The 16,364-nt window shown below is 39.9% G+C and overlaps 1 protein-coding gene across 5 annotated transcripts in view; it reads left to right on the forward strand.

Moving 5' to 3' along the window:
• The window catches only part of EPS15L1 (epidermal growth factor receptor pathway substrate 15 like 1), a 46,135-nt gene that overhangs the window by 14,901 nt on the left and 14,870 nt on the right, over positions 1 to 16,364 (forward strand). For 4 of the 5 annotated variants that reach the window (XM_036399403.2, XM_036399405.2, XM_036399406.1 and 1 more), the window contains 7 exons: positions 209 to 373; positions 2,253 to 2,379; positions 2,489 to 2,539; positions 2,905 to 3,041; positions 3,947 to 4,007; positions 4,347 to 4,429; positions 5,874 to 6,006. In XM_036399403.2, coding sequence (XP_036255296.1) covers positions 209 to 373; positions 2,253 to 2,379; positions 2,489 to 2,539; positions 2,905 to 3,041; positions 3,947 to 4,007; positions 4,347 to 4,429; positions 5,874 to 6,006 — 757 coding nt within the window. The remainder of the gene's footprint in view (positions 1 to 208; positions 374 to 2,252; positions 2,380 to 2,488; positions 2,540 to 2,904; positions 3,042 to 3,946; positions 4,008 to 4,346; positions 4,430 to 5,873; positions 6,007 to 16,364) is intronic. The other variant, XM_036399404.2, reaches the window with a different exon arrangement.

Genomic DNA, 16,364 nt, shown 5'->3' on the forward strand with positions numbered 1-16,364 from the left:
AAATTATTTTTTCGGAGGAGGAAGAAATCCTGGTTCATGAAATGAAACTTTTTGACTGGTGTTTAGTGGGGAAATTCCTGGTTTGTGTTAGGAAGCATTCAATTCTGTTGGGGATAAAATGCAGCTGTCAGGCACCAGTGTTTGAGGAGACTGTAAGAATGCCAGTGTTCTTCAGTGTGTAACATGCTAAAACATTTCTCCCTCTCAGGCAAGAAGTAAACTCTCTCAGCTGCAAGAGAGCCACCAGGAAATGAATAAGAGCATTGAAGAATACAATGAAGCTCTCAATGGGATTCATGGAGGGAGTCTGACAAATTTAGCAGACATGAGTGAAGGCCTTGGGCAGACAGAAAGAAGCAGTTATGGAGCTGTGGTAAAAACCCCACTGTTATTTAGTATATTTTACACTAATTAAGCTTCTGACTTGCACCTTACCTGAAGAATTGTTTAGCTGGTATTTGGCACATGGTCTTGTGGATTTGTAACCTGTCACATGTTCAGTCTCAGGACAGAGGTGGGGCTTTATTTCCAGTTTAGTGTTGCATTTTTTCTTCTCCAGTTTATCAAGGTGAAACCTTCTTTTGCTGTAGATTTTCCTTTCTCATGTATTTCCTTCTTATTTCCAAAGGAAGCTTTACAAATTTCAGCTTTACATTGAGCTATATTTATTACACATCTCATATTCCCTTTCTAAAAGGTTGGTTCTCTTTTGCTTAGATAATTTCAGCATCATCTTTCTCATTTATTATGTTTTTACTTAATCAGCATTTTTTTTCCCAAATCATAAAATCTTTCAAGTTCTTAAACATTTTTCAAGTCATTTTCTTTTGGGTATGTAATGTTGATTTGGGTATTAAATATTCCTCTAAAACACAAGAATTTTCTTTTATTTTTTAGGCTTTTTTCTTGTCTTAAATATGACAAGAAAGAAGTTGCATACTTGCTTGATTCTGCTTGCACATCCATGTGGCCCTTCCTCATTATGGAAACATGTTTAACTGTTGTAAGCACAGCATTTGCTATGGGTTTAGTATGAAGTTGAATATATAATGTGTTAGTAAATATTTACCAGCCATTGCTGCCTTTATGCAGTACTTTACACTTGCTCTGTAAAGACAAACTGCTCAAAAGAAGAACAGTGTAGATAAAAGCAGTACATTGAGAAACATGTACTAAAGGTCTTAAAACTCTTTAGTGCTTCATTTCTGTGCTTGCATGGCTTGCATAAATATATTTAATTTCCAGTGAAAACTTCCAGATGTTTTCTTGCAAAACCTAGGAGCCACTTACTGGCAGAAAATACCAGTCTATGTTCATAGCAATTTTTTTAAACCATTGTGCCATTTTCCTGTTTCTCAATTCTTCCTTCCTCTTCCTTCTCTCCCCACCTCCCTCCTGCTGTTCTGAGAAGTATCAATTAGGATGTTTTCATTTGCATCTTGTAAAGGGATAAAGAAATCCTGTCTCTTTCTGGTGTTTTGGGTGTAAGTGGGTCGTTATTTCTGGATATTCCTTGTGCTGGGTGGTCCCCAGTGTCCCTGGAGTTCTGCTGTGCAGGTGCTGCCTGCACTTGGGCTTTCAGCAGAGACCTCCAAACAAGACCCAAGCCAGGGATTAGCATTCAAATGAATGAAGAGGTTTCATAACTTCAGTTTGCTGCTTGTTCATGCAGGGTATTTTCTACAACTTGACAAATGTAGGTTTGGCCTCTGCTGAGAAAACTCTTGCCATCAAAATGTTGGGGTGGCTCTTCCTGCATGAAGTGCTTTGTCATGGGAAATCAGTATTTGGGGCTTTAAGCTCAAAGATGAGTTAACAAGAAGCAATCTAGTATCTGACTGCTTGGTAGTAATTTGTTGTATTTGTAGTCCACAGATTATTTTTGTATCCTTTCTTTTTAAGTAAGTATCTTACCTGAAGCTGAGAAGAATTTTTTGATGGTGTGATGTTTGGGATTGGTTGGCTTTTGTTATTAAAGTATTTGAGAGTTGAATATATTAATATGGGCAACAGTTTAACATTTAATTGCTATTTGTACTGTTATCTTTTGGTGTTCTGTGTAGCCCTGGGGTACACACATTTCTTTCTGCTGTGTAATTACTTAGAAGTCACATATTCAGAAAGTTCTTTAGGAAGTAATTTTAAAGACTGTTAAACAGGAACCAAGCATGCAATTTCTGCTTAATGGGTAACTGGGCCTTTTTATTTTTATCATGACAAGCTGTTGTGATGTTTCTCCTCTTAATTTTTAGGATGATCCATTTAAAAACAAAGCCTTGATGTTTACCAATAATACACAAGAATTGCATACAGACCCATTCCAGTCAGAAGATCCTTTCAAATCTGACCCATTTAAGGGAGCAGACCCCTTCAAAGGCAGTAAGTGCTTATCTAGGACCTTGAAGATCAATTGTTGAGTAAATTATATTTTCACAAACTTATCTTGCTAAATAGTAGATAAACCAAATTGTTTTTCTCTTCTGCATAGGTGACCCATTCCAGCACGACCCTTTTGCAGAGCAGCCACCTGCTCCAGCAGGTAACAGCCCTTTGTAATGACAGGGCAGGTGTGGTATAAACAATTTCTAGCCAAACACAAAGGTTTCCCTGGCTACAGATCTTTGGTTTGCATGTGGGAGCATAGAAACCCAACAGGGTGTGCATTCAGAATCAATAAGTTTAATGAGAAGTGTGTAACTCTTTATTAAGTCTGAAAGCTTCATCTGACATGTTCAAACTTAGTAAATACCCTCTGTAGAGAGGTCTCTGGAAGTCTATCAGATTTATCAAAACATTGTGTTTGTGTAAGAAAAATTGTATCAGTGAGTGTGAGGTCAAATATAGAATGTTCTTTATAGACACACCTAGTGCTACACTGTATTCACCTGTTCGTGCTCCTTCTAGATCCCTTTGGAGGAGATCCATTCAAGGAAAGTGACCCATTTCGTAGCTCTGCCCCTGAGGATTTCTTCAAGAAACAGGTGAAGAGTGACCCATTTACCTCAGATCCATTCACAAAGACCCCCACTTTACCCTCAAAGGTCAGTAATTTTTAAATCTACACTTAATGGATTTCTTTACTATTGACAGGCTTATTGTCTGACAGCTAAAAGGAGTGAAATAACACAAAATACTTTTTTCCTGACTGGTGAAATATCATTAATTGTATTCTTAAAATGTAGCTATGGATTGTTTAGGCAATCAGCAGTGTTCCCTCTGGTTCCATGATGATGAGGTACATTCACCATGAAGGTACTTTTAGGTGGATATTTTTCCTCTCTGTTGGGAATTTCAAAGCAGCAGCACCCACCCATTCCCAGCATCCCTCCATGCCATGGATTTCTGCAGTCCTGTGGTGAATGAGATGGAGGAACTGCTCTGGCTAAAGAATCCCTGAGCCCTCAGCACAGTGGAGGAACTGCACAGAGCACACTTGTTATAGCCATTGTTGCAGCTCTAAGCTGTCCTGATGTGTGTGCTTGTTTGGGGGGGGAATATGATTTCTTTGGTTTTGTTTTTATTAGTGTTTTCCTCATTCTTATGCAGTTCATTGAGTGTTGCTACCCAAGACCAGTTTCAGTCTGTGGGTAGTCAGCTTTTATTTAAGTACAATCCTATACTGCAAGACCAACTGACTTGTCAAACTGAAGAGCAGCTGTAAAAATTACCTGTTTAAAAAGAAGCAGTATACAGACTCTCTGAAATATTAATAATATAAATGCATGACCTGAATATTCTGTCTGTTGCTTAAAGACTAAATGCAATAGCCAAATGCACTAATAAAGTAAATTTCATATAATAAGCTGATTTTATCCTACTCTGTCCACTGAATAGAGTGGTCTGAAACTGTAAACTATTTGTCTTAAAGCAAGAGATTTTGATAGGCATGAAATGGTAAATGCACAGTCCAGCAGAAAAATAATTCTGTATTTCTGTTCTTATTTAGCCTGACCCTTTTGAAAGCACTGATCCTTTTACGTCTTCCAGTATCTCTTCAAAAGGTCCAGGTAAGAAGTAACCATTTTATGATGAGGTATCTTTTTATGAAAGAATCAAATACAAGAGTTGAGGATAAAGAGTCTTGTGAACCATTGGCAAAAAGCATCATGGTCTTGTCACAGTTCATGAGAGTTTTCTTCTCATATTTTATGAGACATTATGTCACTGTTTTCTTCTCATATTTTCCCTCCAAAAAACTGGTAGGAAACCTATTGTTTTGTGGAATTCTCTCTGAACATCTAAATGCAAGTGTGTTTTAGTTTTGTGCTTCATTGGCACCACTAAGCATTCCCTGTAATTCTTAAGTATTATTCAAAATAACTTTATTTTCTGCATATCTGTTCCAGATCCATTTGGAACACTGGATCCATTTGGAAGTGGTGCTTTCAGTGGTGGTGAGGGATTTGCAGACTTCAGTCAGATGTCAAAGGTAAAGGTTAAAAGGAAAGCAATTGTCCTTTTAAAAATGTATGTACAGACACTTTCTAAAAGAGTGTGATATGATTGTAACTTTTTAGCTGACAGTCTGATTTTGTTAATTTTCTTCCAGTCAGCCTCACCAGCTATATAGCAAAGAATTTTCCAACCATGTCAGATATGGCAAAGTCTTACTAAGACTGGTAGATTCAGTAGGGATAAATACATTTTTTCACAAATATTTTCAATGACCAGATCAGGAAAATTAATTAACTTGTAGTTTTAACTTGTAAGAAGAGGTAGTTGTTGCAGATATTAATATATTTCAGTGCCCAGCCTTCATTTAAGTCCTGGAATTTGCTTCTTGGTTACTTCATAGTAAGTATCCTGACTTGTTTCTAAGCTTACCATAAACACATTAAGGTTGGATAAGGCCTCTAAGATTTAGGTCAACTTTTAACAAAATATTATGCTACTAAATAAATGTAACCTAACCTTACTCAACTCTTAACAGTCAGTCAGTCTCTCCCATGTTTTAAGTGTGCAATTTCTGTTCATTTTAAATAGCAGATGAAGAAAAAGGTTCAGGACACAAATGAAAAAAATGGATAATTGGAAAGGTGTTGGTCTTTCCTGAGGTGGAGTTTGGAATTTAGTGAACTCAGTTCCCAACTCCTTACATTAGTGGAGTAAATGTTAAAAATAAAATAGGTTATCATTTCCCTTTGACTAATTACATTTCTTGGTGGTTTTTTTCCTCCCCTACCTTTTGCTATTTTGTTGTAGCTCTCCACTAGATGGCAACAGCCTTTACCAGTAGACATGGCTGGCTCGAGGTAGAAATTTTAGCAAAAGTTTGACTGCGATTTTTACCTTTTTCACAAAACTCCTCTTTCTTCATTTCACAATGATAAATTTCCCTGCATTTCCCTTTTGTGCTTCTTAATCACTAGGAGAGTCCTTTAGAAAAGCTGTTTGAATATAGGAAGATTTAAACACGTGCTTTTGGATATTCCCTAAGGTTTTGACTAAAAAGTCAAATACCTATGTGTGACTTCAGGAAAGCCTGGAATAAAGTTATCCCTTCTGCACTGTTTTTCCAGGTTCTGTCATGGTTCTGTTTATTAGAGTGAAGGTCAGGCTGTGGTATTACTGTTCATTGCCAAATAGTAAAAAGTCAAGTTTAACTTCCTTTTATTTCCTCATCAACTTTTTTTGCTGGGACTAAAAGTTCTAGAAGTACTTAAATGATGAAAAGCATAAGGTCTTTGATTGTCTCTGGAATCTTAGCACCTCTGTCCTTGGGCATTAGCCTCCTACACCACTTACAATTCTGTACATCTGCCCTCAGATTTTGAAGTCAATGCTTTTACTTGACTTAACTGTAGCTTCATGAAACCACAGGTATTCTCCAGTGTGCTTACATCCCTTTTCTTTTCTTTTTTTTCCTCGTGTAGTCAGTACCTTCAGACCCCTTTGCCTCCTCTTTTGGAGGGGCAGGATTCACAGATGACCCTTTCAAAAGCAAATCAGACACACCAGCATTACCACCCAAGAAAAACGTCCCTCCACGACCCAAGCCACCCAGTGGTAAGGAGGTTTTCTTCTTTTAAAAGCTGCTTCTTTCAATTTACAGTGTATTGCTGGGTGTAAGAGCAAGTTGACAGTCTGCTATCTGTCTTATATTTCAACCATGGAGGAAGATGTGAAGTTATTGGTAAATTGACAAAATTATCAGTAAACCAGACTGAAACTCTTCAAAGTGGAGAACAGATGATGAGAGTGCTATTACAGATCTATAAAATCACATGTGGCAGGAGAAAACAGGGGAAAAAAGCCCTGTATTTTCCAAGTAGGCAACATATAAGATTAGGAAATGGCACCTTTAAAATAAAAAGGTTTGTTTTTATATGGTAATAAAAATTCAGGATTTATTTCTATGTTTGCCAGAGAATATGGTGAATGCCAAAAAGTTTAGTCTTAAAAAAACCCTCTAGATAATTCTCAGAAGAAACAGAGAACAACAGGGTGTCCCAAAAGCCAAATCCTGGCTCCAGCTCCTTTGTAGCTGAGTAGCAAGGCAGTCTGACTGTGGCTGCATCTTCATCTTGCTTTGATGTTCTTCCTGAGGCATCTGCCACCAGGTACTGCCAAGGTCAGGGTGCACAGTTAGACCTGTCCTGACCTGTCTGCCCAGCTAGCATCATTTAATTCACACATTACTGTGTGAATTAAACAGAAAACACTTTCTGAGTATATATGGCTTTGTTCCTGCTTGGAGTCCGTTATTTATGGAAATCTGGGAGATATATAAATCTCATGAATTGAAAAGAAGATCTCTCTCAGTGGAGCTTCAATTTCTGTTCTCCCTGTAGTTGTTTTCAATCTATTCAGCTACCAGTGAAACTGTTTAAAGAACTGAAGCCATGTAGTTTCAAGTCTCCTTTTAACAACAATGGTAGAGTTCAGTTGATATCAAGAGGGAACTTTCAGTTGGCTCAAAAAAAAAACAACAGATGCTAGATGCTGCTTATGGGGTTAGGCACAGAATTTTGCACTAAACACATTGATCATCATGTATTTATATATCCACAGACAGTATTAGGGAGCATAGTACAAAAAGAGCAGATCCATCATTAATGTCTCCTGCAGGGTGTGGGTTCTCTGCCTTTGTGCTGGTGCATTTTGGAGCAGAGCAGGCAGCCTGTTTGTGACAGGTGTTGTTGATCTGGCTGGTTTTGCACACCAGTTATTCCAGAACAAACTCCTTGGACAATGTGAAAAGTGCTTGCTTATTACCAAGGTATCCTTAATGTCATTACCTATCCCATAAATTGATCCAAGATGTGAAAGATTCCATTTCACACAGTACACTTACAAGCAGACCATTGCAGCAGTATTTGTTCCTGTTGCTGTGATTTTATTGCTCAAGAGATTGTGGTGCACCCTAAAACCCTGAAAGCAACAAGTGAGAGGATTTTATAGGTGAGTATGCATGTAAAGTTGTCAGGAAACGCTCTAGGATTGTGAAAAAGCCTTTGAGGCAGTTTGTTCTATGCTTGCTTTGTGTATTTTCTACTATTTTCTACTACTCTACTAATGAGTTTTCAGTAATTAAAAAAAAGCAAAGCCACACAATATGTCATGTTGACAAATATCCATCACTAGGACAGACATGAATAAAAGGAGAAATAGAAATGCTAAAGGGAATCTTATTTCACATTGTGAATGATGTTATTTTTCCTTATTTGGTTTTCAAGGAAAGAATGCAAATGGCCATCTTTCAAAAAAATATCTACATAAAATATTTTAGAGTTAACAGGGCCTATATAAAGTTGGATGATTCCAATAAATACTAGATATACCCATGTAATCTCTTATATGTAGTTTCTTTGTATTTCTTGTTAGAAACATGGTTACTCTTAGCAAATGCAGTGTAATAGTAGCAGGAAAGGTGAATACTGACTCACCCAGTGAGGGTTTTTGGCTTTCTGTGTCCTCATTCCCTCTTTTGTACATACTGAGGAATGTGGGGAATATTCAGCTGTATTAATATGTTTTTTATTTAGACACGGGCACTCAGCCTTTAATCAGTTGGTTAAAAATGGTTTAAGTGTGTCTCTTCCCCCCTTCTAGGGAGATACACTCTTTGTGAGGCTCCACGCTCTACCAAAAGCAAATGTTGTTATGATAAAATAGGCTAAGGAGGAAACAACAGGTTTTTTTTTTTAAAGCAAATGAGCCTCGTGTGTTTATGCAGTTCTACTCCTCCCTTCCTTCCACAACTAAAGCAATCTTCAGTGGTTACTTAAAGCATGAAAAATCATATAGTAATATAGTGTGATTGTAGCGAGAGATACGGGCATAAAATGTGTGTTAGAATGGCCTCAGCAAACAAACAACAGACAAGAAGCTTCCGTTGTTTCTTACCTTTCTTACCTTGGTCTCTTTAATTAAAAAAACAAGTAAGTGATAAAGATCTTGCTGAAGGATGAATAAACGCTAATTATTATCAGACAAACCTGTAATTTGCCTTTCTGTTCCATGATTGTACTCTTTTTAGTAAAACTGTTCTTTCTGTTGGGGGGGGGGTTAATATTGAAAAACACTTTTGTGGTTTGGTTGCATTTTGGTAGGCAGGTGCAGAAAGCTCTGAAAGGAAACTTTACTTGTCCTCAAACCTCTGCACTCAGGTAGAAAATATAAATACTTTTGCAGAGTGTTGGAAGCTGTCTGATTTCCCAGGCTTTTGATAGTGGAGACTAAACAGGATCCACCAGGGATTGTTCCTGATTAGCCCTGATTTGGTGCTTTTCTTTATGTGAAGCTTTTGCACGTGACATGCAAACATTGTCTGATGTCCCATTGAGGGATTGCACTATGTCCTTGGACCAAAGTGTGCCACAGTTCTCACTTTGCCCATGGGTCTCTTCTTTGTCCAGATGAATGAGGAGTTTGACATCAGGTCTCGTTCCTTCATGAAAACAAAGAGCAAACAGAGCAAACCCTTGCAGCTGAGCAGAGGAGCAGGAAAACACTTAAATGGCACATCCTGAGTTGGAAGGGACCCATCAGGACCATGGAGCCAGACTGCTGGCCCTGCACAGGATACCCCAACACTCTCACCCTCTGAAGGGCTGAAAGCATTGTCCAAGCACTTCTTCAGCTCTGACAGCCTTTGGGCTGTGACCCCTGCCCTGGGGAGCCTGGGCAGTGCCAGGCTGGAGGGGCAGAACCTTGCCCTGAGCTCCATGCCAAGGCCTGGCCCAGCTCCAGCCCTTGCTGGGCTCCTGTCCCTGTCCCAGAGCAGAGCTCAGCCCCTGCCCCTGTGCCTGCCCTGGGCAGGAGCTGCAGCCCCCAGGAGCCTCCCCTCAGTCTCCTGGGCTCCAGCTGAACCAGCCAAGTGCCCTCAGCTGCTCCTCAGCCCTTCCCCAGCTCCGTGCCCCTCCTTTGGCCACTCTCCAACAGCTTTGGATCCTTCTGATCTCGTGGTGCCCAAAGTGCCCCCAGCACTGGAGGTGAGGCTGCCCCAGGGCAGAGCAGAGCAGGAGAATCCCATCCCTTGTCAGGCTGGTGCTGCCCTCCAGAACATGGTGACACTTTGGGCTGCTGGGGCACACTGGTGACTCAGGTCCAACTTTCCACCAACCAAGGACTCCCTGGTCCCTTTGCACGTGGCTGGTCCACAGCCTCTCATTCCCCAGTCTGTCCCTGCATCCAGGGCTGCTCTGGCACAGGGGCAGGATCTGGCACTTGACATGTTAAATTGAGGATTGCCCAGCCCTTTCCTTTGTCAAGATCTCTGTGCAGCACATCTCTGCCTTTAAGGGAATCAACAGCTCCTCCCAGCTACGTGTCATCACCAAGCTCACTTAAGTCTGCCTTCCAGTCCCACATCCAAGTCCTTCATGGGAAGTTGTAGAGCACGGCTCCTGAAATGGAGCCTTTTGGACATAACCTGTGTTTACCATGTAGTGACAGCAGAGCAAAAGGCCTTCAGGTGTTCCTGGAAAGACCTCTGACAGGAGTTTGTGGTTCAGGGGAGCTGCTCTCTTATCCAGGTTCTGGGCACAGCCTTCACACAGCGTGTAGAGAAACTTCTCTGCTGCTGCAGGGGGTGTCAGTACCAGGATTGCAGTGGGTCATCAGGTCTGGTCCTACACACCCTGACCTGTTCTGCTTGTAAAGTGGAAATGGGTTGGTTTCTTTGGTTTTAGTTGATATTTGGGTTTTTTCCACAGCTGGAACATTGAGAAGCAGCTGTGATCTGAGTGTATTAGTAGATAGTTCAGTTCACAACTCTCTCTGTGAGAGGGAATACCCTTGTGTGGCATGGATTAGGTACCCTGAGATCCATATCTTTCCTTTCTTGAGTACTGAGATTAAGAGAGGGTATGACAATCACAAGATTATTTAATTAGATTTGTATCTTGGGTAGAATCTCAGCTTTATGCTACTTTTGTTCATCATAAATAATTTTCTTTCTTTCTTACTTTATTGTTGACCAGTCTGTCAAGATCTTTTAGATATTTCAGAGTCCTAATCTGATCCTTGCTTGGTCCAAGAGAAATCTCATGTTTGTTTTTATGGTAAAATACTCTTATTGAGTATTTATTCAGTATAACAGTTTGGAAGTTAAGTGCAGAATCTCTTTTTTAAAGAGAATTGGAGGAAGGTTAATAATTCAGTGAATCCCGGTAGAGACTAGCAAGGGGAAGGTGTTCCAGAAGGAGCAAACCTAGATACTAGTGTACCTCAAAGCTCCAATTTACTGTTTCATGAGAAGATTTGGAACATCACTATCTCTGTCCCATATTTAAGATTCTCTTCAGTTTGAGGAAGATCAGCCAAGAAAAAGTTCTTTAGCTCTTCTGACAAGGCTCTTCAAATGCAAATCCCCAAGAGAATGTGGGCATGTTCTTCAGTAAGGTGTTAATCTCCATGAAGGTCCTAATGGACATTAGGTTTCATAGGGCTCCCCTAGGACCTGGCTGGAGTGATTTGATGTTCACCAGGTGCTACTGGAGAACTTGCAGGTTTCTTTGGAGAGGAGTGGAACATTTTGTAAATTTATTGATGTTATGCCTTGAGTAATGCTCCAAAAGCACCGAAGAAACGCCAGTGCTTTGTGTAACGAGCTGTGATAAACAGAAAGCAAATAATAGTAAAGTATCTCAGCATTCTTAAACAAAGGTGCCCTGTGACAAGGATCTACATTCCACTGCACATTATTTTCTCAAACTCCCCTAAAACATTGCTGAGTTCTGTAGATTTATAAGGACATTTTATTTGCTGGCAGAAGACTGCCTGTGGTGTTCAGCACTACGGAACTTCTGCTTGCTTTATATTTCTTATGCAGCTTCTCAAGCTTTATGGGACTTTGGTGTAATTAAGGATAAAAAAATATGAAAGAACTGGTAGACTGAAACCTGTCAGTTAAAATGGCTCTGGTAGGTTCTCACAGATTAAAAATTATGTTTTCTGCTGTGAGCTGCAGATTGAAATCAGTCAAGAGTTCTCCGCTAACTAGTTTCTAGGTAAAAGTTGTTGATTACAGAAAGAGAGAAACAGATTTTTTTTTTTCTTTTTCTTTTTTTTTTTTTTCTTTTTTTTTAAAGTACAGGAAGCTGCTGTGTGGGTGTCAGTGATTGGGTTATAAGTAAATGCTTTGATCGTGGGACCTAGTGCTTATGCCCCACCCTTACCACTTCCTTTCAGCGCAGCCCCATGCATTCCACATTGCGGTTATAGCAGCGCTGTTAACCAGTGAGATTAACCACTACTGACAAGCATCTGACACATTACTCTCTATGCTCTGCACTCCTTGTCAGGCCCTGGAGTTCCTGAAGGAAGCTACTCTATCCAGGGAGGATGAGCAAGGCTTGACCCCTGCTGTTCCAGCAGGTCGTGCCCTGCCTCATTGATGCTGTACATGAGTGACGTGAGGAGAGGACCCAGGCATTGCACTCTGTGGTGCTGTGTCTGCCTTTTGTGTGCCCTTTCAGACACGAGAGTTCCTTCCCCACCAGGTTAGCACCACAACAGGAGTGTGTGTGACCTGGGGACAAGGCACACCAAGCTGTAGGATACAGTCATTTATGACACCTGTGCATTTGTCTTGGGTTTTAGCGCTGAGTATTCCTGTAGGCCTCAAGGATGGGAGAGGTAACACACACCCAAGTGTCAGAGAGATAATTTAGTGCCTTTAAGGCTGCTGGTGCATTCAGTGACCCATGCTCCATACCCACCACTCTGTATATCCTGTCATTTTAGTTCCATGCAGGAATACAGTCGGTGTCACCAGGTGCCAGTTGGCATCCTCCAAACAAGTGTTACTGGCCCTGCTCAACTGATGATGGTCCAGGTGCACATGGTTGCTGGAGAAGCTCAGAGACAACATGTTTTTGCCATCAGGAAGTTTGGATGAATGTGATTCTGCCTTAATCCTGATTCCAGGAGTGATGGATGAGGTACCCAAATTTCAGGATGCATGGAGAACCCTAGAACTGGCAGTAGGTTCAAAATGGCTTCTCGTGCAAAAGTCACCCTGAAGCCTCCAAACTGGCACCCTCAGTGTTTCCATGACTTGTGCTGGCAGCATTCTTACCTTTAAGATCCTTCCCATTCAAACCATTCTGGGGTCCTGTGATATTAGTGGAAGAACCTTTCACACAGAGCAGTGTGAAACCTTCAACCTTTCCTCAATTTTTATTGCTTGCTTATAGTGGTTTTCAACTTTTTAACTATGAAAGAATAAAAGTTCTAAAAATACAGGAAGAAAATACACTTTTCAATTTCAGTGTGCTGCTTTCTTGCAATGATTATTTAATAAACATTATTATTTTATGAATTTTAATTATTAAAATAAATTTTAGCTTATGTAAATGTTATCATTTATGTTGTTATTGTTATTAGTGAATAATAGAGGTAGTGAATATTATATTAATAGTGTACTTTTAAAATGCTAATGCACTTTAAAAACTGAGGGTTTTTTTGGGGCGTCAATATATAAATAGCAGAAAAATAACAGTGTAACTTGGAATGTATAGAATCTCAGATCATTAAAGGAACATTGAAGTTCCTCCAGTTCTAACCCCCCTGCCTTGGGCAGGAACACCTTCCACTAGACCAGGTTCTTCCAAGTCCTGTCCAGACTGGCCTTGAACAATTCCAGGGATGAGGAGTCCACAGCCACTCTGAGTAAATTTAAAGGAATGACACATTGAATTCATCCTAGATAAGAAATAAATTAGTGGAGTTACTTAGCTGCTGTTTGAAATACAGGTGTTAAAATAAATCCCATTGGTAAATTACTATTCCACTCTGCACATGAGGAGTTTGTCAAAAAGCTTCGGCTTTGTTTAGTGATCCATTTATTTTTTGTAGCGTTGGTCTATGATGGCAACTGAATATTGGCTTTTCAGAGGTTAGTGGTTAACACCTCTGTATTAACCTTTTTGAGTTAAGGGCTTCAGCTTTGTTCCCACAGTTTTTATTTATTTATTTATTACTTGTTACGGTTCTGAAATGTTAAAATACTGAAAAAATATGGGGGACAGTAGCCTGCCTTGGGTTAGGAAGCATGACTGATCCCTCAGAGAGACCTGGTTCTGTGGAGCTCCAAACCTCAGAGCAAACACAAAGATTTGCAGAGTGTTTGAGTGACTAGAAATTATTAGAAAATAATAGTAATGATGTTACTGATCATAAATTTAATCAATCAGGGTGTTAGTGTTCAGTATTTCACTACATCACTAATTACGAGACTGCTAGATGTATTTTGCTGTCCTACCAAAAAAGACAGAAAAGGCTGATTCAAGCAAAATCTGGCTGATAAACTCCTGGTTTTTCATCTTGCCAGTTGGCTGATAAATGATATCTGAACATGTTGGTAGCTTAAAAAAATGAAAAGGGGTCAGGGGTTTCAGATCTTAACAGGTCTTCAGGATCTTAATATTGTGTTTATTGAACCAATCTGCAAACTTACAGCTGTGCTGAATGTTGTAACACATCACCTACAGAAACTCTAATTCCCTACTTTGGGGTGGCCACCCTTTGCCTGCCCTTTGAAGTGTGGTTGCAGAAGGTTGTTGTCAGCCTCAGAGAAGCTACAAGTGCAAGAAAAATTACCAGCAGAACATCTTTTTGTTCTGTTCCTGTGGTGCAGGGAGCTTGAAGGGAAATTGCAGATGGATTTGCCCACTCAAGTGCACGCAGTTGTGAAGGGATCTAAAAGAGCTGTTCTGATGGCACTTTGACCTCAAAGCTTTAATGATTAAATACCCAGATAATCACACATATGCAGACGTGTTCCAGATTGCCCTGGACCAAGGATTGTCCAAGTGAAAGTTTTAGATTCTTTGGGGGTGTCTTTTGTACCCCTGGGACAATTTCAGAGCCTCTTGTTCCTTCTGTGTGTAACCAGCTGCTGGCCCAGCTCAGGGCAGTGCAGGCAGTGTTTGTGCAGCTTCTGCTGCTCCCTTCCTTCGTGTTTGATGCTTCCTCCTCCTTCATGCCAACGATAAATATAGTTCTTTTTTGTATGTGTCACTTCTCTAAATTAAAGGCATTTTATGGTTTGACTGTTTTTGCAATTTTAGACTTTATTTCTCATCTTTAAGGCAGCCCAAGAGCACTGGCAGTGCGCATTGACCTTGTGTTGACACTTTCAGTGAGGTAAAGAAGGCTTTAGATCTTTGCTGCTTTTTGAGTTGGACATAAAAATGGGTTTCAGTAGTTTGTTTGCCTAAGATGTGTCTTCAGTGTCTCAACTTGATAAAAATTCAGACTTTACAATCGGTTCAGTGTTTTTCTTATAAATGCAGGCCAAAGTCTGAATGTTCCCATGTAGAAATTTGCTCTATGTATTTAGTCAGATAAATTTTAAAAGAAAGAAGCCATATTAGTAAGATGGATGTAATTAGAAGTGAGGAACAAAAGAAAGGATTGTGTTAATCAGAAAAAAATCATGTAATATAATTCCCATGATTTAATTTAGATTTAACTCTAAATTATGTGGATTTATTGAACTTGTGGGTATCAGTGATTTGATCTAGAGCAGTGTATAGAGTTCTGTTCTTTACTCATTGTGAGATGACAGGAGTGCTGGGATGTTTATTTGTGCATGATGCCACACACCTGTTTCCTTAGAACTTTTTCAGCACCCAGACTTATTCACAAGTACCCTGGTGCCTGTTTACCTTTATTTTTTTTCCCCTCCTCTGTAGCCAAGAGTGAGAAAATCAGCCTCGAAGTTGTGACTGACAGGAAAAGTTTTTTTGTTTTTCATGCCTTCTAGAAGACCTGACAGTTACATTAGAGCACAGGCATCCCTTGTTGTGTAGGATAAATGACTCATGGGTGGAGCACCTGCCTGGCCACAAGCTAAAAATTCCATTCACGCTTTGATTCTCTTGTTTATGCTGGCCTCTCAGAGTAAAGATATTTCAGTACTGATGGTTGAAAGAGGTTGTCCAGAAGCTGTTTCAGAGCAGATTCTTGGGCTGAACATGTAACGATTTCTCACCTTTCAAGAAGTTTGTAGATGGTCAGAATGTTTCTCTTCAGCAGAAGTTTTCGGTGAACTCAAGGCGCAAACTTTGCAGTATTAAGCAAAAACAGTTCTGAGGGGTTTTTGCAGGGGAAAACTTCTCCCTTCTGTTACAAAAAACATGTTGTGATTTTTTGCAAAGAACATTATCAAATAGTTGAGTTTGCAATAGCCCCTGTTGAAGACAAAGACCTCCAAGTATTCTGTAGAAAATTTAGTTTAATGTAACTAACCTTCAGGCAAAGTTTGAAACTAGTAATCATTTTTCCTGTGAGTTCAGTTTCTGAAGATTTTACTCTGCATCACTGGAGGAGCTGGATAATCTTAACCAGGATGGTGGGAATCATGCTGAGTAAGTTGGGAATGAGATGTAAATTTGGTAAACTGCCAAGAGAAAGATGTGCTGGGAGGCACCTGAGGCTTCTTCTGCCATGTGGGAAAACAGGAGAGGTGGAAGTCCTGGGATTATATGCTCAGGTATAATCACAGGTATGGACTTAACTTATCACTCCTTATCCTCTGCAACACAGCTCTGGCTTCTTAAAGGCTATTTTTCAGTTTAGAAAGTATCCTGGAAATGAGCCCTTGTTTAGTGAAAGGTTAAAGTTGTGTCATTTCCACTCTCTCCTGTTTGCCCATGAGCTTGATCCATCTAGGCTTCAAAGTCAGGAAAAATGCTGCTTCTCATCATTCAGCAAGATCCTCTTCTAAGCAGAAAGTCAGGCCCAGCATTGAACCATAGAATATTGAGAGAGTTCTAAATATTTCACTCGTTCTCAATACCTTGTAATTCAATAAGACAAATTTTGTGTTTGCATCCTACAAGTGAGGTTATATTTGCTTTGAAATATAGATCTCAGCCCTCCAAACTCAAGTTTGCTGTGGGGTATGAAATTAG

This window comes from Molothrus ater, chromosome 26 (assembly GCF_012460135.2).
Source record: "Molothrus ater isolate BHLD 08-10-18 breed brown headed cowbird chromosome 26, BPBGC_Mater_1.1, whole genome shotgun sequence".
NCBI lineage: Eukaryota > Metazoa > Chordata > Aves > Passeriformes > Icteridae > Molothrus > Molothrus ater.